This window comes from Salmo trutta, chromosome 38 (genome assembly GCF_901001165.1).
Source record: "Salmo trutta chromosome 38, fSalTru1.1, whole genome shotgun sequence".
Classification (NCBI taxonomy): Eukaryota; Metazoa; Chordata; class Actinopteri; order Salmoniformes; family Salmonidae; genus Salmo; species Salmo trutta.
This window is the reverse complement of record NC_042994.1, coordinates 20,403,863-20,429,784: the sequence shown is the minus strand read 5'-3', so window position 1 is coordinate 20,429,784 and position 25,922 is coordinate 20,403,863. Positions and strand designations below refer to the sequence as shown.

The 25,922-nt window shown below is 41.4% G+C and overlaps 2 protein-coding genes across 4 annotated transcripts in view; one reads left to right on the top strand and one right to left on the bottom strand.

Moving 5' to 3' along the window:
• Positions 1–18,037, top strand: part of LOC115178050 (potassium voltage-gated channel subfamily H member 1) — an 84,521-nt gene extending 66,484 nt beyond the window's left edge. For 2 of the 3 annotated variants that reach the window (XM_029739072.1, XM_029739069.1), the window contains 3 exons: positions 12,675–12,822; positions 13,292–13,408; positions 14,928–18,037. The gene's annotated coding sequence lies outside the window, so the exon portion shown is untranslated. The remainder of the gene's footprint in view (positions 1–12,674; positions 12,823–13,291; positions 13,409–14,927) is intronic. The other variant, XM_029739070.1, reaches the window with a different exon arrangement.
• LOC115178011 (peroxisome assembly factor 2-like) lies at positions 17,337–25,053 on the bottom strand. Its single transcript, XM_029739021.1, is given in 13 exon segments — positions 17,337–17,502; positions 18,398–18,537; positions 18,730–18,808; positions 20,624–20,739; positions 21,207–21,224; positions 21,226–21,313; positions 21,835–21,896; positions 22,324–22,529; positions 23,020–23,152; positions 23,409–23,485; positions 23,774–24,014; positions 24,334–24,506; positions 24,907–25,053. Coding segments are annotated over 13 exon segments (1,617 nt in total). The 3' UTR covers positions 17,337–17,365.
• Between the last annotated feature and the right edge of the window lie 869 nt (positions 25,054–25,922).

The window sequence follows — 25,922 nt, the reverse complement described above, 5'->3', positions numbered from 1 at the left end:
CGTTGACCTTAACAAGGGCCCCAGGATCAGTGGAAGCAAAATAGCTCATAACATCAAAAGATCCACCACCATATTTTAAAGTAGGTATGAGGTTATTTTCTGCATATGCATTCTTATTTTGATGCCAAACCCACCACTCCTGTGCGTGGCCAAAGAGCTCTATTTGCACAGGTTCCAATCCAAGTGCCAATGCAAACTCCAAGCGTTTCCATTGTGGGTTGCTCTCAATTAAGTTTTTCTGGCAACCCTTCCAAAGAGCCTATTTGCATGGAGGTCGCGTCTAATTCTAGATTTAAAGACTTACTTGGTGACCTGAAGTTTTCCATAATTCTCCAACTTTGGCCCTTCAATTTTTCTTTACATCCCAAACCATCTTCCTTACTGTGTGTGGGGACAAGATACACATGCATCCACTATCAGGCAGGCTTACGGTTTTAAACCTCTTAATTGTTGACATAATAGTGGTAAGTGATATATTTGTTTTATAAGCTATTTTTTGTTCCTGTTGTGAGTTTTTTGCATTTTCCCATGGCGATGGATGATATATTTACATGCGTGTTACCTCATTTTATACCCCAGTAAAACGGAGCCATGAAAGACCACAATACAGTTATTTAAACTGAGATTAATTTAAAAAGTAGCAGTTCCAATCATTTTTAACCCCATCTTTTTTAGATATATATTTTCTCTGTGCAATTGTATTAGTATAAAATAAAATGTAAAAAAAAATATTTACAGTGCATTCGAAAAGTATTCAGACCCCTTGACTTTTTCCACATTTTGTTACATTACAGCCTTATTCTAACATGGATTATATAGTCCCCCCTCCCCCCGCTTCAATCTACACACAATACCACATAATGACAAAGCAAAAACTGTTTTTTAGAAATGTTTGCAAATGTATAAAAAAAAGACTGAAATATCACATTTACATAAGCATTCAGACCCTTTACTCAGTACTTTGTTGAAGCACCTTTTGCACCGATTACAACCTTGAGTCTTCTTTGGTATGATGCTACGATCTTGGCACACCTGTGTTTAGGGAGTTTCTACAGATTTTTCTCTGCAGATTCTCTCAAGCTCTGTCAGGTTGGATGGGGAGCACCGCTGCACAGCTATTTTCTATAGCAGAGATACACCACCTTAGTATACAGGACAAACAACAGATGTGTGGAATGGGTCACATGGTTAGGATTTGTATGAAAGAAATGAATAATTCACAGCAGACAGTATCTACTGTAAAGACTGTTCTCATTGTGTGGAAACCAGAGTCTGGCCCCCAAGACAAGGTTCCCTTCATCATTATCCATACCTGAGCCATCTCTCCCTGGTACCTTTCAGTCAGACTGGAGCAATCACCCTCACATGAATGGAATGTGGCTTGTTAGGTTTATCACCTAAGGCATCGTAAATCTACTATCAGCATTAAGCCCCAAAGGCCCACTCTCAGTTCACACAGACACATTAGAGTTCTAAGAACCCTATTAGGTTGCATAAAACAACCATTTATGCAATAACAGTATTATAACATAATCTTGTAATTTTGCTCTCATAACCGTCGCCCCAGTCTGAGGTCCTGAGCGCTCTGAAGCAGGTTTTCATTAAGGATCTCTCTGTACTTTGCTCTGTTCATCTTTGCCTCGATCCTGACTAGTCTCCCAGTCCCTGCTGCTGAAAAAAATCCCCACAACATGATGCTGCCACCACCATGCTTCACCATAGGGATGGCGCCAGGTTTCCTCCAGACGTGACGCTTGGCATTCAGGCCAAAGAGTTGAAGCTTGGTTTCATCAGACCAGAGAATCTTGTTTCTCATGGTCTGAGAGTCTTTAGGTTCCTTTTGGTAACTCCAAGTGGGCTGTCATGTTCCTTTTACTGAGGAGTGGCTTCTGTCTGGCCACTCTACCATAAAGGCCTGAATGGTGGAGTGCTGCAGAGATGGTTTTCCTTCTGGAAGGTTCTCCCATCTCCACAGAGGAACTCTGGAGCTCTGTCAGAGTGACCATCGGGATCTTGGTCACCTCCCGCCCTTCTCCCCCGATTGCTCAGTTTGACCGGGCGGCCAGCTCTAGGAAGAGTCCTGGGGGTTCTAAACTTCTTCCATTTAAGAATGATGGAGGCCACTGTGTTCTTGGGGAGCTTCAATGCTGCAGAAATGTTTTTGTAACCTTCCCCAGATCTGTGCCTCAACACAATCCTGTCTCTGAGCACTACGGACGATTCCTTCAACCTCTTGGCTTGGTTTTTGCTCTGACATGCATTGTCAACTGTGGGACCTTATATATAGACAGGTGTGTGCCTTTCCAAATCATGTCCAATCAATTGAATTGACCACAGGTGGACTCCAAGTTGTAGAAACATCTCAAGGATGATCAATGGAAACCGTATGCACCTGAGCTCAATTTTGAGTCTAATAGCAAAGGGTCTGAATACTTATGCAAATACGTTATTTATGTTTTATATTTTTAATGCATTTGCTAAGATTTCAAAAAAACCGTTTTCGCTTTAATTATGGGTTATTTAATGCATTTTTAAATTGTATCCATTGCATAATAAGGCTGTAACGTAACAGTGGAAAAAGTCAAGGAGTCTGAATAGTTTCCGAATGCACTGTATACAGTCTTTTTTGCTTATCTTTATCAAGGGTGCTAATAGTTTTGCACCTGAGTGTGTGGCATTTACAGATAATGTATAAGGAATATAATAAGGACATTCTCACAGTTGCACTTTTGTCATTTAAAGAAATATTGTAGTCAATGCATGAGAACTGCATCTGAATGTATTTTCCTTGCGCAATTATAAAAGACATAGAAAATGAATCAGTATCTCCCAATGCTGGCCCTTGACACTTTCCCTTTCTATTATTTTTATTAACTGACCAACTTGACCTTGGGTCGCCTTGTAATTGAAATTAGTAAACAAATTATTGGATTCAATTCTTATTTTTTTGCATCTTCTATGTCTTTCCTGCAGCCTTGTTTGTTGTGTGCATGATTACACCACAATGTTTGTACTTGACCTTTAAACTGTAATATCCTGTATGCACTGTTCTGGAATTTCAGATTTGAAGGAATACTAATAATGAATTGTAAGGACTAATAATGAATAGTAAGGAAAGTATTCACACCCCTTGCCTTTTTCCATATTTTGTTGTTGTAGCAGCTTGAATTTAAAATGTATTATATTTAGATTTATTGTTACTGGCCTGCACACAATACCCCCGTAAAGTGGAATTTTGTTTTTAGAAATGTTTACAAAAATGAAAAGCTGAAATGTCTTGAGTCAATAAGTATTCAACCCGTTTGTTATGGCAAGCCTAAATACATTCAGGAGTAAAAATGTGCTTAAGTCACTCTGTGTTCAATAATAGTTTTTAAACATGATTTTTGAAGGACTACCTCCTCTCTGTACCCCACACATACAGATAATTGTAAGTTCCCTCAGTCAAAGCTGTGAATTTCTAACACAGATTAAACCACAAAGAACAGGGAGGTTTTCCAATGCCTTGCAAAGAAGTGCACCTATTGGTACAGTGGGGGTAAAACGTATTTGATCCCCTGCTGATTTTGTACGTTTGCCCACTGACAAATAAATGACCAGTATAATTTTAATGGTAGGTTTATTTGAACAGTGAGAGACAGAATAACAACAAAAAAATCCAGAAAAACACATGTCAAAAATGTTATAAAATGATTTGCATTTTAATGAGGAAAATAAGTATTTGACCCCTCTGCAAAACATGACTTAGTACTTGGTGGCAAAACCCTTGTTGGCAATCACAGAGGTCAGACGTTTCTTGTAGTTGGCCACCAGGTTTGCACACATCTCAGGAGGGATTTTGTCCCACTTCTCTTTGCAGATCTTCTCCAAGTCATTAAGGTTTCGAGGCTGACGTTTGGCAACTCGAACCTTCAGCTCCCTCATCAGATTTTCTATGGGATTAAGGTCTGGAGACTGGCTAGGCCACTCCAGGACCTTAATGTGCTTCTTCTTGAGCCACTCCTTTGTTGCCTTGGCCGTGTGTTTTGGGTCATTGTCATGCTGGAATACCAATCCACGACCCATTTTCAATGAGCCTGGCTGAGGGAAGGAGGTTCTCACCCAAGATTTGACGGTACATGGCCCCGTCCATCGTCCCTTTGATGCAGTGAAGTTGTCCTGTCCCCTTAGCAGAAAAACACCCCCAAAGCATAATGTTTCCACCTTCATGTTTGACGGTGGAGATGGTGTTCTTGGGGTCATAGGCATCATTCCTCCTCCTCCAAACACGGCGAGTTGAGTTGATGCCAAAGAGCTCCATTTTGGTCTCATCTGACCACAACACTTTCACCAGTTATCCTCTGAATCATTCAGATGTTCATTGGCAAACTTCAGACGGGCATGTATATGTATTCTTGAGCAGGGGGACCTTGCGGGTGCTACAGGATTTCAGTCCTTCACGGCGTAGTGTGTTACCAATTGTTTTCTTGGTGACTGTGGTCCCAGCTGCCTTGAGATCATTGACAAGATCCTCCCGTGTAGTTCTGGACTGATTCCTCACCGTTCTCATGATCATTGCAACCCCACGAGGTGAGATCTTGCATGGAGCCCCAGGCCGAGGGATATTGACAGTTCTTTTGTGTTTCTTCCATTTGCGAATAATCGCACCAAATGTTGTCACCTTCTCACCAAGCTGCTTGGCGATGGTCTTGTAGCCCATTCCAGCCTTGTGTAGGTCTACAATCTTGTCCCTGACATCCTTGGAGAGCTTTTTGGTCTTGGCCATGGTGGAGAGTTTGGAATCTGATTGATTGATTGCTTCTGTGGACAGATGTCTTTTTTACAGTTAACAAGCTACGGTTAGGAGCACTCCCTTTAAGAGTGTGCTCCTAATCTCAGCTCGTTACCTGTATAAAAGACACCTGGGAGACAGAAATCTTTCTGATTGAGAGGGGGTCAAATACTTATTTCCCTCATTAAAATGCAAATCAATTTATAACATTTTAGACATGCATTTTTCTGGATATTTTTGTTGTTATTCTGCCTCTCACTGTTCAAATAAACCTAGCATTAAAATTATAGACTGATCCTTTCTTTATCAGTGGGCAAATGTACAAAATAAGCAGGGGATCAAATACTTTTTCCCCCCACTGTAGATGGGTAATAAAACAAAAAACAGACAATGAATATCTCTTTGAGCATGGTGAAGTTATTACATTTTGTATGTTGTATCAATACACCCAGTCACAACAAAGATACAGGCGTCCTTCCTAACTCAGTTGCCGGAGAGGAAGGAAACCACTCGGATTTCACCATGAGGCCAATGGTGACTTTAAAACAGTTATAGAGTTTAATGGCTGTGATAGGAGAAAACAACTGAGGATGGATCAACAACATTGTAGTTATTCCACAGTAATAACCTAATTGACAGAGTGAAAAGAGTACAAAAATATTCCAAAACATGCAGTAAAGTAAATATTGTAAAAGTAATACTGCAAAAAATGTGGCTAAGCAATTAACTTTTTGTCCTGAATACAAAGTGTTATGTTTTGTGCAAATCCAATTTAACTGCAGGTAGCCTAGAGGTTAAGAGAGTTGGGCCAGTAATTTAAAGGTCACTGGTTTGAATCCCTGAGCTGACCAGGTGAAAAATATGTCAATGTGCCCTTGAGCAAGCCACTTAACCCTAATTGCACCTGTAAGTTACTCTGAAAAAGAGCGTCTTCTAAATTACAAGCCCTTAACCAACAATGCAGTTTTAAGAAAATAAGTTTTAAGTAAAAAATCTAAATAACAAATAATTGAAGAGCAGCAGTAAAATAACAGTAGTGCGTCTCTATACAGGGGGTACCGGTACAGAGTCAATATGTGGCGGCACAGGTTAGTCGAGGTAATTGAGGTAATATGTACATGTAGGTAGATTTGAAGTGACTATGCATAGATAATACACAGAGAGTAGCAGCAGCGTAACGGGGGGGGGGGGGGCACTGCAAATAGTCTGGGTGTGGTATTTATTTGACCGCGAACAAGTAGCGGCTCAAATTGTTTCATGTTTACTATTTTGGCAATCAACCCCAAATGTTTTAATAGCTGTTCAGGAGTCTTAAGGCTTGAGGGTAGAAGCTGTTAAGAAGCCTCTTGGACCTAGGCATGGCGCCTCCGGTACCGCTTGCCGTGCGGTAGCAGAGAGAACAGTCTATGATTAGGGTGGCTGGAGTCTTTGAACATTTTTAGGGCCTTCCTCTGACACTGCCTGGTATAGAGGTCCTGGATGGCAGGAGGCTTGGCCCCAGTGTTGTACTGGGCCGTACACACTTCCCTCTGTAGTGCCTTGCGGTTGAAGGCCGAGCAGTTGTCATACCAGGCAGTGATGCAACCAGTCAGGATGCTCTCGATGGTGCAGCTGTATAACTTTTTGAGGATCTGAGGACACATGCCAAATCTTTTCAGTCTCCTGAGGGGGAATAGGCTTTGTCGCGCCGCCTTCACAACTGTCTTGGTGTGTTTGGACCATGAGAGTTTGTTGGTGATGTGGATATCAAGGAACTTGAAGCTCTCAACATGTATTGACGCAGGGGGTTGAATAATTATCTAATCAAGATATTAGTGTTTCATTTTTATTTACAAATGTTACAATTTTTCTTATACTTACTTAATATTTTGTGTAGTTCGTTGACAAAAAATAACAATGAAATCCATTTGAATCCCACTTTGTAACAAGAAAATGTGGAAAAAGTCTAGGGGTATGAATACTTTCTAAAATGCACTGTACATGTTATTCTATTCACATACTGTCACAAAGATTAGTATTTGTAAAATGTGTAAAATGTTCATATTAAATTATTTTGTACTTTGGATTCATTTTTCCCCCTTTACAGTAACTTCCCTACATAACCTAGATTATCATTTATTTCAAGTCTCATTCATTACTGTGAGCATCAAGGAGGTTTGCTACTGAAGTTAGCTCTTATAAAGCTCTTATTTGGCCTGTAGCACCACTCTCAACAGTTTCCTATGTGAATCAAGAATGGTTCACCACCCAAAGGACATCCAGCCAACTTGACACAACTGTGGAAAGCATTGGAGTCAACTTGGGCCAGCATCCCTGTGGAACGCTTGTCACCTTGTAGAGTCCATGCCCTGACGAATTGAGGCTGTTCTGAAGGCAAAAGGGGGTGCAACTCAATATTAGGAAGGTGTTCCTGTTTTGTACAATTTTCTTCATCAATCTACAGACAATACCCCATAACGATGAAGCAAAAACTGTTTTTAGACATTTTGGAAATATCACATTTACAATAAGTATTCAGACCCTTTACTCAATACTTTGTTGAAGCACCTTTGGCTGTGATCACAGCCTCGAGTCTTCTTGGGTATGACGCTACAAGCTTGGCACACCTGTATTTGGGGAGTTTCACCCATTCATCTCTGCAGATCCTATCAAGCTCTGTCAGGTTGGATGGGGAGCGTCACTGCACAGCTATTTTCAGGTCTGTCCAGAGATGTTAGATCGGGTTTAAGTCTGGGCTCTGGCTGGGCCACTCAAGGACATTCAGAGACTTGTCCCGTAGCCACTCCTGTGTTCTATTGGCTGTGTGCTTAGGGTCAGTGTCCTGTTGGTAGGTGAACCTTAGCCCAAGTCTGAGGTTCTGAGCGCTCTGGAGCAGGTTTTCATCAAGGATCTTTCTGTACTTTGCTCTGTTCATCTTTCCCTCGATCCTGACTAGTCTTCCAGTCCCTGCCGCTGAAAAACATCCCCACAGCGCCAGGTTTCCTCCAGACTTGACGCTTGGCATTCAGGCCAAAGAGTTCAAGCTTGGTTTCATCAGACCAGAGAATCTTGTTTGTAATTGTCTGAGAGTTCTTTAGATGCCTTTTGGCAAACTCCAAGTGGGCTGTCATGTGCCTTTTTCTGAGGAGTGACTTCCGTCTGGCCACTCTACCATAAAGGCCTGAATGGTGGAGTGCTGCAGAGATGTTTGTCCTTCTGGAAGGTTCTCCCATCTCCACAGAGGAACTCTGGAGCTCTGTCAGAGTGACCATCGGGCTCTTGGTCACCTCCCTGACCAATGCCCTTCTCCCCGATTGCTCAGTTTGGCCGGGCGGCCAGCTCTAGGAAGAGTCTTGGGGCTTCCAAACTTCTTCCATTTAAGAATGATGGAGGCCACTTTGTTCTTGGGGACCTTCAAGGCTGCAGAAATGTTTTTGTACCCTTCCCCAGATCTGTGCCTCGACACAATCCTGTCTCGGAGCTCTATGGACAATTCCTTCGACCTCTTGGCTTGGTTTTTGCTCTGATATGCACTGTCAACTGTGGGACCTTATATAGACAGATGTGAACCTTTCCAAATCATGTCCAATACATTGAATTTACCACAGGTGGACTCCAATCAAGTTGTAGAAACATCTCAAGGATGATTAATGGAAAGAAGATGCACCTGAGCTCAATTGTGAGTCTCATAGCAAAGGGTCTGAATACTTATTTAAATGTTTTTAATTTTTTTATTTATACATTTTAGAATAAGGCTATAAAGTAACAAAATGTGGAAAATGTCAAGGGGTCTGAATACTTTCCTAATGCACTGTATAAAGGCTTCACACTTTTTTTAACCATGTGTGAAGTGTATAAGGATCAGTCAAGGTTCCATTATAATCAGGGTAATTACTCTGGATAATTGAGGGTCAATTATTCAATCAAAGATAACTACAAACAATGATACAATTAAATTAATTGTAATATTAAGACAAATTGAAATTCATACCCTAACACACTAAACTGCAGTGAGTAAGAGGAGCCATTAGACTGGCATATTTGATATTCTGAAGACTTACAACAGGGAATCACACAGCATCCCTCTGGAAATCCCCTCCCTCCCTCCCATTTGATGATCTGCAATGCAGTGCCAGGTCTTCCACCCTCCTCCTCCCCCTTTTTCTTCTTGGGCAATCTTTGCAGTGCCAAAACAGCGGTCTATCCTGAGCTGTGCAGACTGTCAACTAAGCATGCCATTACAGTCCTACTCCTCCCACTCCTGCCTGGGCTGAGGACACATTTCCTGCATCTCATTAAGTATTGGCTGAAGCCACAGCTCCCTCTAGAGAGCACTATGTAGCCACTACAATTACAGCGGTTTCTATTACTAAATGCACAAGGTGGACTAACAAAAGGTGTCATAGCTGATAGTGAGTGTAAAAGGATACATTTCTGAGCATGGTGGGTTCTAAATATGCTGTGTCTAAGTGTTTGTGTCGCTTTTGAGCCAGTAGAGCACATTTTAGTCAAAGAATGTAGTGAGTGCAATAATAAAGGTACTGGAAATGAATGGCCAGATCTTCTTCCACCAGAAAAGCAAAGATTCCGATGTAAGTGAACTTAAGTTAGATGATCCAACTATGTGCCCACTTACCGTGGGGACATGACCGTTTGGCTGACCTCTTTATACATTGTCCAAGTGTTGTGCTTTTTATATTGGTCAAGTGCCGGATGTCATGGCAACAGGGCCCCTGTGGTCGACCCCCTGATTGGCTGGCTGGCCGGGATCATCCGTTGCTGTTTGCAGTGAGAATTGCTGAGTGGACCCTCCTTTTTAAAGCCCCCTCCCTGCCTCCCCCGTGGAGTTCATGGCCTCCTATTATTTAGCAGATTTGTTTTTGCATCCTGGTTGAACCTTCTAGTTTGAGAGGAAAAAAAACTCTATCGGGATCATATATGTGCCTTTGCAGGGACGCGGGGGGCATAACCTAACAAATGTGTGGGGTCAATTGGTAAGGACTGCTTTCCGTTTGTTATTCCTCCAGAGGTAGGAACTTTAGGCGAGTACTGTAAGTCGTGTGCCGAAAGAAGAGTGGAAGTTGACTGTGTGGCTTTAAAGAGGGGTAGCTTGGGTGTGGATATACTAATGGCAGCAATTGGAGTTTCTCACCTCTATTTTAATACTTGAACGCTTAACTATTGCTCAGGAGTAGACCCTCTCAACTCCTGATGTATTTAAGGCAAGTGCTAATAACTTGTAAGAAAGTAATTGTGGTATCTTGGTAGTTTTCATGCCAAACACAGACTATGGTATGTTCTACTTTGGAAAGTTATTCTCAATAGATATTAGGGCCACCATTTGGCTATAACTGTATTTGAACTCTTATCAGTGTTTGGAATTGAAAAAATAAACCACTTGTGGATTAATCATTTTTGGATGAATGGTTCTTTAGCTACCAATGAGGAACATTTTTAATGCTATTGAAGAACATTTGCTAAGAGTGACAGCCTAGTTGGTGATTAGGTAAATGCCTTAAGATTTGCACAGACACTAAAAGTGAGCTCCTCTTGCTTGTTGCTTCAGGACGGACAGGAGAGAATAATGTATGTTATCTGGCTTACCTGACTCGGGGGGGACTGGTCAGTAACATAATGGCAAGATTTCAGCTCTCAGGTTGGGGGGTGGAATTGTAAACTGCATAATAGCAATCTCCTCATACTTACAAGTTGAGAGGGGGCACTATCAGAGCAGAAAGGACAACCTGGATGTATAATGTGGAAATAGAAGGGTGTGGAAATATCCATTATCAACAAGGAATGTTCTAAGTGAAGAAATTAATGGAAGAGGGAAATATTTTTTTGCACTTGTTGGTGAAATGTTTTGGATTTACGACACTTTGAGCAAGGACTATGACATTTATTGGACAACTACTTGAAACGACCAGAGACACTTACCTAGATGTCATGAAGAGATCAGCAAGAGGTCAAGAACAATTCAGAGGGTTCGCACATAAGCTTCAATAAAACATGATATCTGAAGAGGCTCCTGAAGCGTTAGGACACTGATTAAGGTACAAAATTAAACAACTCATTTTGAATTGAAGACACCCCATCTCCTAGCCTTGTACCACTTGAGAGGATAGAGAAAGAGGAAATCTATCCTGACCTCTTTCCATAAAGCTAATGAAAAGTGGTGATGTTGAGGGGAAGAGGGAGCGGGGATGGGTGCACTGAACAAACAACGTTGCCCTCGGTACATTTAACATCAAGCCCGCAGAGTGACAACAATGGCTTCAGCAAGGCCATACCACCTCTAAACATTGCTAGATTTCTCTCTGACCAGTTTAGCTGCGCTCGACCAGCAAAAGTCAAACAATTGAAAGTTTTATATTTTCCATCGTGCTCAGCAGCCAGAACTGGGGCTGCGAAGGGTACGGCATTTATAAGGGCTAAAAGGCGAGCCCTCAATCTGCCGCTGTGCAATAGCAAAGAATGTGAGCTCGGCGTAAGAAGGTTGCTATGGTGCTTCGGTGGGGAGTTTTACTGGTTGAGGTACTGTTCTGGTTTCTTTTTCAGGCTTACTTTATGGAAGCCTGCCACAAGTGAGTGCAATTTAGATGCCATTTGATTTGGTGTGATTCAAAGCTATTTCTGTCAGTGTAATCCACTGTCTTGGACTAGTTGTCGTTCGAGATGTCCTCATGCAACAGAGTGTGCGACAAAGTGGATGAAGTTTATTCAGTAATTTCCACCCCAACACAATAGGTTAGGGTGGAAATTGCAGCCATACATTTTTAAGATACATGCAGAACGTGTACAAAATGTACGTGTCTCTCAGTAGCGTGTGGCTGTGTGCCCTTGTCTGCAACCATAGTAACAAACTGTGTTTCCTCCAAGTATTCAGGTATTTAAGCTGTGCATTTGTTAAGGATAAGCAAGAAAATAGTCTAAAATTCATACAGAAAAAAAGGCAGGTGATATAGGTTTCAGAGGAGATGAGATTGATGTGTGTGCATAGGCAGTCCATTACTTTACGGTAAACCCAAGAGTGTTGGTCACATATAAAGGTCAATAGTTCAGGTTATGTCAGCCACATTGTGTATAGTATGTTCTTTGCATAATCACATGCACAGACAAGTTCATTGGGGGCAACTAAACAAGTACAACACAGAAAGGGACACCCAAACTTTGCAACCTAGCAAATACCTTTTGTGGTTATGCAATGTAATATGTATGTTAAATCACACTAACAGTACATTTGGCTTGAGATCAGATCTTGATCAAAATTGCAAGTTAGCTGCTTGTTGTATAGTCTCACCTGAAGGGCTTCAGGTAATTGACAAAGTGGTATTACTTATCTTCAACATTAGTGAGTTTTCAGGATCGCAATATGATTATGTGAAAGGAGATCCAATCATATTCATTTCAAATCCATTAACTGGCAGCAGGGCCTTTACTCAGGATGAATGATGAAGTAAATATCGTATTTGATTGCAAAATTGGGGCCAATTTATTATTGACATCTGTACTTATGAATGATTGCGCATTTCATCTGTGCAATTATCTAGGTCAATACTGCCTAAAAGAAAGAAAACAAGCATTTCACCTTCAAGCCTCAAGCCTAAAAGAGTATTGACCATCTCTTTCCATGTATTGACCAGATGTTAAATTTGGAACCAGTAATAGTTGGTGAGATATGAGCTATTAACATGGGGAGACAAGCTTCCAAGAGAAATCCTCAACAGAGAAATGACATGCATGACTGTATGAGATCATTTTCTTCTCCTTTATATGGCATTACTAGAACAATGGACAACCAGCAGTGCAGATAGTCAGTCATGCCGTCAGTAACAGTCAAGAAGTTAGCGGTCATATCATGTACACCATGCTTATATAATGGTGCTGTATAAACTAGTGGATTAAGCTGTTTCCATTCCCCTAGGTTTCCCAAGGGGACGCTACTGAGAAGCTGGCTCACCAAGTCCCGGCCCAGACTGCTGCTGCTCATCGCGGGGTTGAAAAGGCCTCAGGTGACCCTCATGCGGAGAAAAAGGATGAAGCGCACGAAAGTAGCAAAGGCCACGTAAGCGGTAAATATGGCTAGTGTTGCATGTAAGAATAAACTCCCTCCCCTCAAAATGGATTATTCTTAATAATTATACCCATCACAAGAGAAACCCAACAGTTGAGGAACAGTTTTTGGTCTAAGGAAATGAGTGTGTTGTGTGCGGTCTTCCAACACTTAATAGAAACCGTAAATACTAATCATAAATTTAATGTCTAAAGGGATACACAGTAACACTTTATTTAAAGCTGACAGTGAAAATTCTTTATAAGTTGTTATGAGCATGTAGGAGCCATTGAGATGTCTTATTATAAGGCTTGCGATGTCTAATTATCTATCAGATCTTCAAGTGACAACATTTTGTCAGGATCATTACTAGATTATATAAGACATAAGGAGGCCGAACATGCTTCTGAGAGGTTTTGCATAATGTGTTATCCCCTGGTGTACCACAGGGGTCAGTCTTGGGGCCAACCCTGTTTTCTATTTATCAGATCATGCATCGGCCACTTGGACACTGAAAAACTGGTCCAAGCTATCATTTTATCTAGGCTGGACTACTGTAAAGTTATCCTCACTGGCTCTCATGATGAAACCATCAACAAACTAAGGTCAGTCCAGAATGCAGCAGCTCATGTCAATTAACAAATGGCACTCCACATGACCATAGGCTATGTTCGGAATGGGGAACTACATGCTAAATACTTGCATACTACATGAGCATGCACATTGTACTAAACATACTACATACGGTAATGAATATGGGGAAGGTAGTCCGTGCGGGATTGCAAATGCTAATGTTAGTCCAACACCTAGTTGCTGTTGTTCTAAAATCACTAGAGTATTATTTTGAATATTGTGATTTTACTGTAGAGTTACCTTGAGTTAGTACCTTGTTAGTAGGCTAGCTTGGGCTACAGCTAGCATCCCATTCTCATGACAGTTTGATTTCAAACATCAGAATACTATCGCATCACTCATTAAGGATAAGTGTTGGCTGCTAAATATGTCAATCAGATCTGAGACAAATAGGGGCATATCTTTGGATAGCCACAATCCCTTCCTCCAGTAATGCCTTCTGGGACAGAAATAAACACTCCCGTGGTAGTGTAGTGATCTCATACAATAAATAGCCACTTTGATTTAGCCATAACATGAAAAAATAGGTTTTGCTCCATTGTACCCCATTCAGTTTTCCTGTTGTTTGATGTGGCAAGTTTTACAACATACATTTACATAGACAGACACATGGCTAAATCTAAACATTGTTACAGTGTCATATTTACATTTGAGGCCCAGTTGTCATAAACATTTTTACTTTACTTGTAAACTCTTACAAAAACTTGAATTGGAGAATTTCCATTGATTCCCACATTCAGCTTGTACTCTTGATGTGTGCCCTCTGCTGCTAGCGTCTCTGGTACTGTTCTCATCTGTGCGACCTCCGCGGTAGAAAATATATCTAATTTTGAGAGCTGCTATTCTTACATCAGATATTCCTTGCTGTTATTACATTTTGGGGCAAATGTTGTATGACATCCTGATCTGTCAAACATACTTAAATAAACATACTACCCTGCATACTTTGTATGTAATTCTGAGTACAGCCATAGTCTCTAGGATAGGGTAACACTACATCCACTTGCATAGTGAAGATAAGATGGGGTGCAGTAGTTAAGTAAATCAAGTTGATGGCTTCAAAAGGTCAGCCCCCCCCCCCCCCCCCAACCTACATGTCAGATTATTGGTTGGCTATAAGATCTAATGTACAGGACCAATCAGATAGCCTCTTAAGAACTTAATTCCCACCAGCAGCATAAACTCCAATGCTAGTGGCACGCTAATGATCTGGTCTGTTTCCTAGTGGGCGTCTTGCCTCTGTAATAATCATTTCCCATTGGAAGCGGTCAGGCATATTTCAACCTGGATATATTGTATAATTTCCAATTGCCTAACTAAAAAATTGTGTCCTTTGTTTTTTCCATTTCATTTTCGTATTATCTTGATACATTATGGTTGCCATATCTAAATTAATATTGAACTATATAGGCCTGTTATAGCAATTAGTCAGTTCATTTGTCAAAATACAAATTTTGATCAAATTGAAAACACACGTTCTTTGTCTTACAGAACCTGCAATCGAATGCCGCATTTCAGTTGAGGCTTTGGCCAAGAGGATCTCCCCACCTGAGTTAGATATGAAAGACGAAGACATGGAAGAACTACGTTTTGAATCTTTGTCAAAGCAACGAACTAAAAGCCAAAGCAAACAGAAAAGGGGTTTAGCGTCTTTTGTGAAAACAAGGGACCTGCAACAGAGATCTAGACCCCCTGATTAATCGAGATCTTCTCCTACACGCCCATTTGTATATCTCTTCAAATACAAATTTGTTATGGTTCATTATAGTACAATGAGTGTGACTTGTACATTATTTACATCCAGTGGCATACATTTAGTTTACCAGAACTATCGCTGTGTTCTTACGATAGATCTTTTCCAGTCAGAGAATGATTTGTTTCACATAAGCAAATTTGTGTTTGAGTGGCTGAATAAGAAAATAGTGCCTCTCCGTGGCTAGCAGGTGCAAATATCTAAACCACAGTAGGTACACACCATTAATGCAACTCTGGGTCAATGAAAGGGTCACAATTACAAATCTTGACCCATCATTTTTCTTTATTCTACATAAACCATCCAAGTGACTTGAAAAGAAAAAGAGGTAAATCCTTGAGTTAAACATTCAAAAATCGAATTGTATTGGTCACATACACATATTTAGATGTATTGCGGGTTTAGCAAAATGCTTGTATTCCTTTACAAATAGGTGACAATTCAAGGCAACTCAATTCATAAAGCCTACTTTACAGTGCCATGGACAGGACATTAAATACATTTTTTTTATTGCCAAACATTTTCTTATTACATGATCTAATATTGCCAATTGTATTTAGGTGAATGACAAGCTTTCACAAATCAGGTGTCATAAAATAAACTTCAAATATCATATGCCCTGCTTATGACACTGCAGTGCCGTCTTTCTTGGCAAAGTTTCAAGTAAAGCAAGTTAATATTTTGGTAAAGTTTATTTTACCAACCCGAGTGTTACACTTTTTAAAATCAGATAATGACATAAACATTACAATTACTTAACCTGGCTAGAAGAAAAAAAGGTTTGCACCATTTCAAAGTTATAGTTAACAAAATTCACAATTTATAGATTTGTTTGTCTTACTTTCTTACTTTTGTAATCATTGTCATTTTTGCTACCATGAGATGGAAAGCACAATGTCTCACCATACAAAAATATAGGTATAATTTTTGACAGTGATTGCAATCTTTGAATATTATAAATGACATTGTTAATTTATCATGGTTACACTTTATACTAAGTTGTCCCTTTTCACATGGAAATACATTAACTTTCATTCCACAATCTTCACCAAGGACAAAATTGAAATAGTCAATTATAGTAGAGAATTACTAAACTCTCGTTCAAGCTCAACTTTGATTTGAACCATACACACTGAAATTCCTCCAACAATGTGTCCCTCAGAGGAACGTCAGCTTTGTTACTCATGTTGTAACAAATGATGACTTCTTCAAACAATAAACTGACAACTTAATGAAGTGTGACCCAGATACATTCTCATGGATTAATGGAGGTAGCTTTGTTTCCATGTGTATCTGTTCTGTAAACTGTACTTGTTTTTTTAATCATTTAGAATTCTGTATTACTTTATTTTATGCAAATGATCTCCAGGGTGGAAGAGGGGGAAACTGCACCAACCAGTGTTACCTAAAACTTGGTCTAGGAGGACTGTTGAAGTATGCTGCTTTTCCACCAACCAATCAGTTGTTTTTATTTGAACTGTTGATGGCTTGGCTGGGTCTATTGTTGCTCAAAAGAGTCTCTGAAAGGATGGTTTGTAACAGAAACCAGCATTCAGAACAGTTCAGGTTGGGGAAGCGTTGGGAAAATAAACCACAGATTTGGAACATTCTGTTGAAATGCAAGACTCAGAAAGAGGCAACTTTGCAATGAATGGACAACATATGGCTAATAACTCCTGTGAGAAAAGAGAAACTAAACAGAACAGCAGCATTAGTGTCACTTTGAGAATATAGGAAAGTGATGTCCCAACTTTACTCCTGGAGGGCCATGGATATACTAGTTTTTCATTTGAACAACTTTCATATGCATTTGTTGCTGCCATTAACACTGCCAAGTTCTGAAGCTTGAAGCTCAATTCAGAAACTAGTGGTTACAAATATACAGCACTAACTTTACATTGACTGTTCAGATTGATTGTGCAAATTGCAAACTGTACAAATGTGGTCCACATACAATATTGTGCATTAATTAGGTTGTGTACTAGTTTGGTCCCTTGGACTAAATGACACCACTCATTAATACAGAGAAAAGGAAGAGAATGTCACACCCCAGTTTTTTGTAGAGCCAAAACTCTTGAGGAATACACGCTTGTGGTAGAGGATTTGGGGTAACGTAGTGCATGCAGAAGAGAATAGCTTAGCCCATACTGGATGGCACTAGGCTTGGGCGGCTTGGTTATTTTGCAGTGAGTTTCTGCTGAATGAGTTTATATTTGAGCAGCTCTTGTTCAGAGACGGACGGTTTGAGGCAATCCAATGCTTGGTTGAAGTCTTCGGCAGAGAGCATAAGAGGAGTATCCTCTGTGTCCAGATCTGAGAGTGAAAGAGGGAGGGAAAGAAATGGAGGGGCAGTGGAAACAAAAAGGGGGAGAGAATATAGGAGAGTAGAAGGGGGTCGTGAAGAGAAAGGAGAGTGTGAACGAGATAAATAAGTCCCTATTGCACTTGTTAGTGACGTTTGAGGTTGCCATAGGGCTCTAGGAACTGAGATGGTCATCTCTTAAAATACTATTAACAGTAGATATGACATTGGCATTTAGAAAGGATGATATAAAAGAATGGTAATTTATATATTTCCAAGTACATCAATTATAATGGTTTAAGTTTTTGTGGAATGAAAAATTCATAGAGAAACATAATTACCACAAATTTTGCACTGTAGTAAAAACTTCTAAAAATGACTGAATGATCTTGTAATTTGTGTCCTGTGTTGCCAAAATAAGATACATTCATGTTTGTTTCTACATGATATGAGGGGGTTTGTAGGGATAGGACAAATGCAAGAACGCAGCAGATAAAAAATAAAAAAATGGTTTCATAGCAATGAGACTGGATTTTATACACATTATTTGGGTAGATTGTCCACATTGATTTTACAACTCCAAAAGTATGTTTTTAAATAATTGGACAAGATAAAGATACCATTGAAGAGCATGACGGTTGACGGTCAAATCATTTGAAAATACAAACTGTTGTATTTTCAAATGATTTGACCGTTTGTTTAGCCCACTCATGTGAACAGTGAGGTACTGAGGCAATCATACATCACAGTTTTCCATGCTTCTATTTCAGGCAGGCTTTCAAATTCCTGTATTTAAGACAAAAAGTCTATATATATATATATTTTTTTTTTACACCTTAAACAGGATTTTTAACAGACATTTACAAGGAAAACGTACACGTCTCCATTTGTGAGGGCCAAACGTACCGTCAGTGACACGTGCAATCTTCCTCTTAATGGCAGACATCATGGCGTCGGAGCAGAGAGCATACATGTCCGCCCCTGTGAGATGAGGAGGGCAGCGTTCCACTACATCCTGGAGACTGACGCTGGGGTCCACCTTGAACCTGAGAGCACAGAAACAGACAGACACGCATAGCAATTCACATACAGCACAATTACCATATGTTAGAAACACATTTCTGCACTTTAACCTTGATTCTGCAAGGATAACTATTGAAATAAAAATACCAGTATTGTTACCAGCTTTTTGCTGTTCATGTTTGACAATAAATGATAATCAGGCATCACACACGTACTTTCTGACTATGGCCTTCAGAACTTGCAGCTGAGACTCTTTGTCTTCATTGATCCCAACATACACCAATTTGTCAAACCCGAAGGAGCAGCAGATGAAACCATAAGGTCACAAGCATTATGGAAAAGGCTTTTAGAACAACAAAGTACAGCCGTTGGGTGGCTTGTCCAACATCTAAATGTTGACTTTTTCAGAAGGTACAGTTGAAGTCGGAAGTTTACATACACTTGGGTTGGAGTCATTAAAACTCGTTTTTCAACCACTCCACAAATGTCTTGTTAACAAACTATAGTTTTGGCAAGTCGGTTAGGACATCTACTTTGTGCATGACAAGTAATTTTTACAACAATTGTTTACAGACAGATTATTTCACTGTATCACAATTCCAGTGGGTCAGAAGTTTATATACACTAAGTTGACTGTGCCTTTAAACAGCTTGGAAAATTCCAGAAAATGATGTCATGGCTCTAGAAGCTTCTGATAGGCTAATTGACATCATTTGAGTCAATTGGAGGTGTACCTGTGGATATATTTCAAGGCCTACCTTCAAACTCAGTGCCTCTTTGCTTGACATCATGGAAAAATCTAAATAAATCATTCAAAACCTCAGCAAAAAATTGTAGACCTCCACAAGTCTGGTTCATCCTTGGGAGCAATTTCCAAATGCCTGAAGGTACCACGTTCATCTGTACAAACAATAGTACGCAAGTAAAAACACCATGGGACCACGCAGCTGTCATACCGCTCAGGAAGGAGACGCGCTCTGTCTCCTAGAGCTGAGCGTACTTTGGTGCGAAAGGTGCAAATCAATCCCAGAACAACAGCAAAGGACCTTGTGAAGATGCTGGAGGTAACAGGTACAAAAGTATCTATATTCACAGTAAAACGAGTCCTATATCAACATAACCTGAAAGGCTGCTCAGCCAGTGCTCCAAACCTGCCATGAAAAATCCAAACTACGGTTTGCAACTGCACATGGGGACACAGATCGTACTTTTTGGAGAAATGTCCTCTGGTCTGGTGAAACAAAAATAGAACTGGTTGGCCATAATGACCATCGTTATGTTTGGAGGAAAAAGGGGGTGGCTTGTAAGCCAAAGAACACCATCCCAAACGTGAAGCATGGGGGTGGCAGCATCATGTTGTGGGGGTGCTTTGCTGCAGGAGGCTTCACAAAATAGATGGCATCATGAGAAATGAAAATGATGTGGATATAATGAAGCAACATCTCAAGACATCAGTCAGCAAGTTAAAGCTTGGTCGCAAATGGGTCTTCCAAATGGACAATGACCCCAAGCATATTTCCAATGTTGTGGCAAAATGGCTTAAGGACAACAAAGTCAAGGTATTGGAGTGGCCATCACAAAGCCCTGACCTCAATCCCATAGAAACTTTGTGGGCAGAACTGAAAAGGTGTATGCGAGCAAGGAGGCCTACAAATCTGACTCAGTTACACCAGCTCTGTCAGGAGGAATGGGCCAAAATTCCCCCAACTTATTGTGGGAAGCTTGTGGAAGGCTACCCGGAACGTTTGACCCAAGTTAAACAATTTAAAGGCAATGCCACCAAATACTAATTGAGTGTTTGCAAACTTCTGACTCACTGGGAATGTGATGAAAGAAATAAAAGCTGAAATAAATCATTCTCTCTACTATTATTCTGACATTTCACATTCTTAAAATAAAGTGGTGATCCTAACTGACCTAAGACAGGGAATTTTTACAAGGATTAAATGTCAGGAATTGTGAAAAACTGAGTTTAAATGTATTTGCCTAAGGTGTATGTAAACTTCCGACTTCAACTGTACATGTCTATAGGATTATACTGCATAAACGTTTGCTTTGTGAGGAGACCTACACTGATTGGCTAGACAAAACCGTAATTTGAATCTCACCTGCCAGGTCTGAGCAATGATTGATCAAGCAGGTCTGGCCGGTTGGTGGTCCCAATCAAAAACACATCCCTAGAGGAGTGAAGTCCGTCAAGCTCAGCCAGGAGCTGAGAGACCACCCTATAGTTAACAGAGATCAGGTTCAAACAAGGAAGAGGATTAAGTTGTCCAGTTTTCTGGCAAGCCATATGGTCAGTTTTCTGTTGTTTCCCCCAACAGTTAAGGTCAGAATTTGGGGAGAGTAAGCTGATCCTATACACATGAGGGAAGCAGGGTTTTACAAGAAAAGACAGTTGCTGATCTTCTGAATACGCAAAACACCTTCATAATATTTTAACGCTCCACAAAATGACATTGTGTCAGTACTAAGATTATTCAATAGCCACACACCATCATTGGCCTCAATGAGCGAATAGGAATGGAAAAGTCCCACTTTCCACAATGAAACATTTTGTCAAACAAGGGACCTCCAAAAGAATCTGTGTTTGTTGCATAATATTTTATGACGTGATCTGCTTTGTCAAAAAATAAAAATCAATGAACATTTTCAGTGGTGTATTCTCCAAAGATCAATCGCACCCACCTACCTGTCCATGACGCCACCAGTCTCCACTGCGCCCTCTGTTGGGTGCTAGAGAGTCCAGCTCATCAAAGAAGATGATACAGGGGGCCGCCGCTCGAGCTTTGGAGAACACTGAATGAGATAGAGGAAGACCAATTTTATTGGAAATCATATGTACAGGACAGTCACGTCATAGGCTATTTTTTTAAATGTATTTAACACATCACAGGCCATTGGCTCTCACAAAATGTAAATGCGTATATGTAGACTTGACCTCTGGTCTTCACTAGGATGTTTTCAGACAATGCAACAGAAGCATGAAGAACAAGAAGCACAAGGCAGTACAAAAGAAGTAGTGAGCTTGGATGCTCCGTAAACAATTTGTTGGATATCACACTGATGTGTCGGTCAATAGGCCTTCATCAGGGTTTTACAGAGGTGTAAACGGCTCTGCTTTTGAAATGTACACAACACTTAGAGAGTTGATTGCATCTATTCAACTAGGGCCCGATTTAGAGTTGAGATAAGAGCGTGCAATGCAGAAAGGTCACTTTGCCGAAACCTAACTGGCAAGCCATGCACCCAGCCCAGGGGAGTTGAACAAACAGCCATCTTCAGGTCAAACAGTAATCTAACTCCACTACTACACTCACCCTCTCTCACATTCTCCTCGCTTTGACCCACGTACATGTTGATGAGTTCCGGGCCTTTGACACTAAACGAAGGGGAAGACGAAGCCATCAGGATTTAAGCACAATCATTCAGCTGAATGTGTGGAACAAATATGGATGATACTCTTATTTACCACAAGGCGCTCATTACCCGGTGTCAGGCTCAGGGGGGTGCAACATTACAGAACAATCGGATAGAAATATATTATGTGGAACAAACACACTTGTTGGCTCTGTATATAAAAAAAAATGTTATATCTGCAACATTCCATTACATATCTCCAGCTTTCTCATCCCTTTTACCTGACACCAGGGTTGTGTCCAATTGGGAGAAAACGTTTTGAGTGAAACAGGGAGGTGCCATCTGAACATGTCCAATAAGAAACACCTTTTTCCAGCTGCAACTGTTTCGCTACAGTGTGCCCTACTGAACTTGACCCAGTCATCCAGTCTCCTCTGGTTGTCTCCTACCTGAGGAAGGTCATGGAGCACTCGGTAGCCACGGCCTTGGTCAGCAGGGTCTTGCCCATGCCGGGGGGCCCGTAGAGGAGCAGGCCGGCACGGCGCAGGCCTAGGGACAGCAGCTCGGGCCTCTCCAGGGGCAATTGCACTGTGTCCAGGATCTCCCGCTTCACCTGCTGCAGGCCACCAACGTCCTGCCAGCACACACTGGAGATCTGACCACACACACATGGATGTTACATAAGCAGTTGATCAGTGTCAGTAGTCTCCTCTGAGCCAGTGAAACATGGGCTACAGTCTAATTCTCTTCCCATCTCGTGAAGTGTGCATTCACACTTCTACTCATGGATTTGAAAGGACTGGACTGGTGTGAAGAATATGGCGGAAACTCCCTCAAGCCATGCTTGCACCAATCCAACGCTTTTTAAATGCATGAGGGGGAGTGAAAAGCTCCCACTTCTGCAGAAGGGTTGAGAATCGTAACAGAGCCATGGGCTTCATCTAAACTGCAAAAAAAGATCTGTCCTCTCCTTGTCTCTCCTTTATCTGCACTGACTAGAAAACAATATGGTGGAAGGTCATCATTAGGCTGGCTTTCACCTGGTCAGTTCTTTCTGACCAATGCAATGTAGGAGAGGAGGCAAGGAAAGGGATGATTATTTAGATAATTGAGAAATAGCTATGCGCCCCATTTTCGGGGTGTACTTTTGGAGCTCCGATGGCCTGAGAGTGGGCGTCTTGGAGGGTCTCCAAGGCATTGGTGAAGTCCTGGACCAGGATGGTTACCTCACAGGCACAGAGGTCCTCTTCCTCCTGCACACTGGCCCCCTCTGGGAAACTGAACACAAATGCCTGCCTCAGTCATACTGTAGTGGTATGATGTCCTTTTGAAATAATTCCTCTAGTAGTAGTAGTAGAAAACTTGGTTATAAATTGGCTTTGCAGCAGAATTATATTCATAAAATCAACAGAGACAATCACAAGAAATAGGACACAATATACAACCTAACAAGAAGAACACATCGCGCATAGTTGCTAGAGTTCAGAGGATATTCAGTGGGGAAGTGAAGAGCAATTGCGAGTGGACGACTCACCAGGATTGGAGTATCCTTCTGTGGGCGGCTTAACCAGCATTAGTCAGCAGTGTACTGAGGTCCCCCAAGAGAAAGCCCTGTGAGTCGAGAGAGGGGGGTATAGAGAGAAATATAAAGAGGAAAGAGGGGGAAGTGTTAGAAGGATCATCAAAAGTCACAGTCCTTCCGAATCAAATGTGTGTCTTCCACAAAACCAAACTCACTTCCATAAATGATCAATTGGTCTCTAAACCAATCTGGTGCCTTTGAAATCCTTGAAGGGGGTTATGAACAAGTGAACACATCAGAAATATTGGGGAGAATCAGAATCGGCTGGTGTCTATGAAGTATGAATATAATGGCAAAACCCATGCTATGGATCTCACCGCAGTGTGCTTTGCCAGCCTGGCCAGGTTAACGTCCCTCCCCAGGGGCAGGCTCCCGCTAAGGCTGGCCAGCATGGCCCAGCGCTGCTCCTCACTGGGTCTCTCTATCGAAACCTGGTGGATAAAGGCTGCCATCACGTCGGATGACAGCTCCCGGGGTTTACTCACCGCCGCCACCACGACCACGCTAAGAGAGAGAAAGAGAGGACAGTGACGGAGGTTACAGAGGTAGCCGTTCCGTCTTTGCCTTCATTCGATGATACTGAAGTAACCTTTTGTTTCTTGTTGTTGCAATAAGGTCTGGTGGCTCAATTCAACTGAATTCACATTGCAGTATTTACACAGCAGATAAAAGTATCTATCAAAGAAATGAACAAAATTACCACCAGGTAGATGCTTCAAGTTATCAGAATAAGAAGTGTGTGTGTGTGTGTGAACAGGCAGTAGCTTACAGTAGTAGTAATAAAGGCACTGCATTAACATGGCTATGATCGATTGAACTCTAGCCTTGGTTAAGATGGATGGGCTACCTGGCAGGGGTGTGGGTAATGAACTGGCACAGCGCGGCCATGACCCTGGCATCCTCCTCGGTCCCATCCCTGGGCTGGCCCAGCAGCTGCAGGTTCCTGAGCAGCAGGATGCACGGCCGGTGGGCCTCAGCTCGCTGGAAGATTGACTTAATCCTGGCCTCGCAGGTGGCGGCCGTGGCGGCGCAGAGGGTCACACAGTCCACCTGCACAGGGGGCAGAGAGAGAGAGGAAATTTTTGAACATTTCCAAACATTTGACATAAGCAACTTAAGACTAAAGTGAAGTCCCGTAACTACTGATCTCCGTCACAGAGTTGGAACGGACTCGATGTAAGCTTCGTTTTCGTCACATACTGTATGTATAAGGAGCCTTGGGAAACTGAAATGTGTGTACTTTGTGTATCGACTTACAAAGAAAAGAGCCTTAGATTTGATCTGCTCACAGACTGAGTATTTGACATGAAATGAATCATAATAAACAGAAAAACTACTACCTCAATTCAAATGGCTATAGAGCCAGTAAACCCCGGAAAAACGAATACATGTACATTTGTATTTTAATTCAAATCTTGTAATAAGAAAGTTGTGTGACTCTGTAGGGTACCTTCACTAGGTGTAGATGGAGTCGACTGCACGCAGCTCTGACAGAGGTGAATTTGCCACTGCCACTAGGTCCCAGGAGGAGGATGGTGCATCCGCTCGTCAGAGCAGGAGAGCTTAAAACATTTTTTTGATACAGACAAGTGAGCATAGACATACAATTGAAGTCGGAAGTTTACATACACTTAGGTTGGAGTCATTACAACTCGTTTGCCAACCACTCCACACATTTCTTGTTAACAAACTATAGTTTTGTTTACAGACAGATTATTTCACTTATAATTCACTGTATCACAATTCCAGTGGGTCAGAAGTTTACATACACTAAGTTGACTGTGCCTTAAAACAGATTGGAAAATTCCAGAAAATTATGTCATGGCTTTAGAAGCTTCTGATAGGCTAACTGACATCATTTGAGTCAATTGGATGAGTACCTGTGGATGTATTTCATGGCCCACATTCAAACTCAGTGCCTCTTTGCATGACATCATGGGAAAATCAAAAGAAAGCAGCCAATCCCAGAACAGCAGCAAAGGACCTTGTTAAGATGCTGGAGGAAACAGGTACAAAAGTATCTATATCCACAGTAAAACGAGTCCTATATCGACATATCCTGAAAGGCCGCTCAGCAAGGAAGAAGCCACTGCTCCAAATCCACCATAAAAAAGCCAGACTACGGTTTGCAACAAAGATTGTACTTTTTGGAGAAATGTCCTCTGGTCTGATGAAACAAAAATAGAACTGTTTGCCATAACGACCATTGTTATGTTTGGAGGAAAAAGGGGGAGGCTTGCAAGCCGAAGAACACCATCCCAACCGTGAAGCATGGGGGTGGCAGTATCATGTTGTGGGGGTGCTTTGCTGCAGGAGGGCCTGGTGCACTTCACAAAATAGATGGCATCATGAGGTAGGAAAATGATGTGAATATATCGAAGCAACATCTCAAGACATCAGTCAGGAAGTTAAAGCTTGGTCGCAAATGGGTCTTCCAAATGGACAATGACCCCAAGCATACTTCCA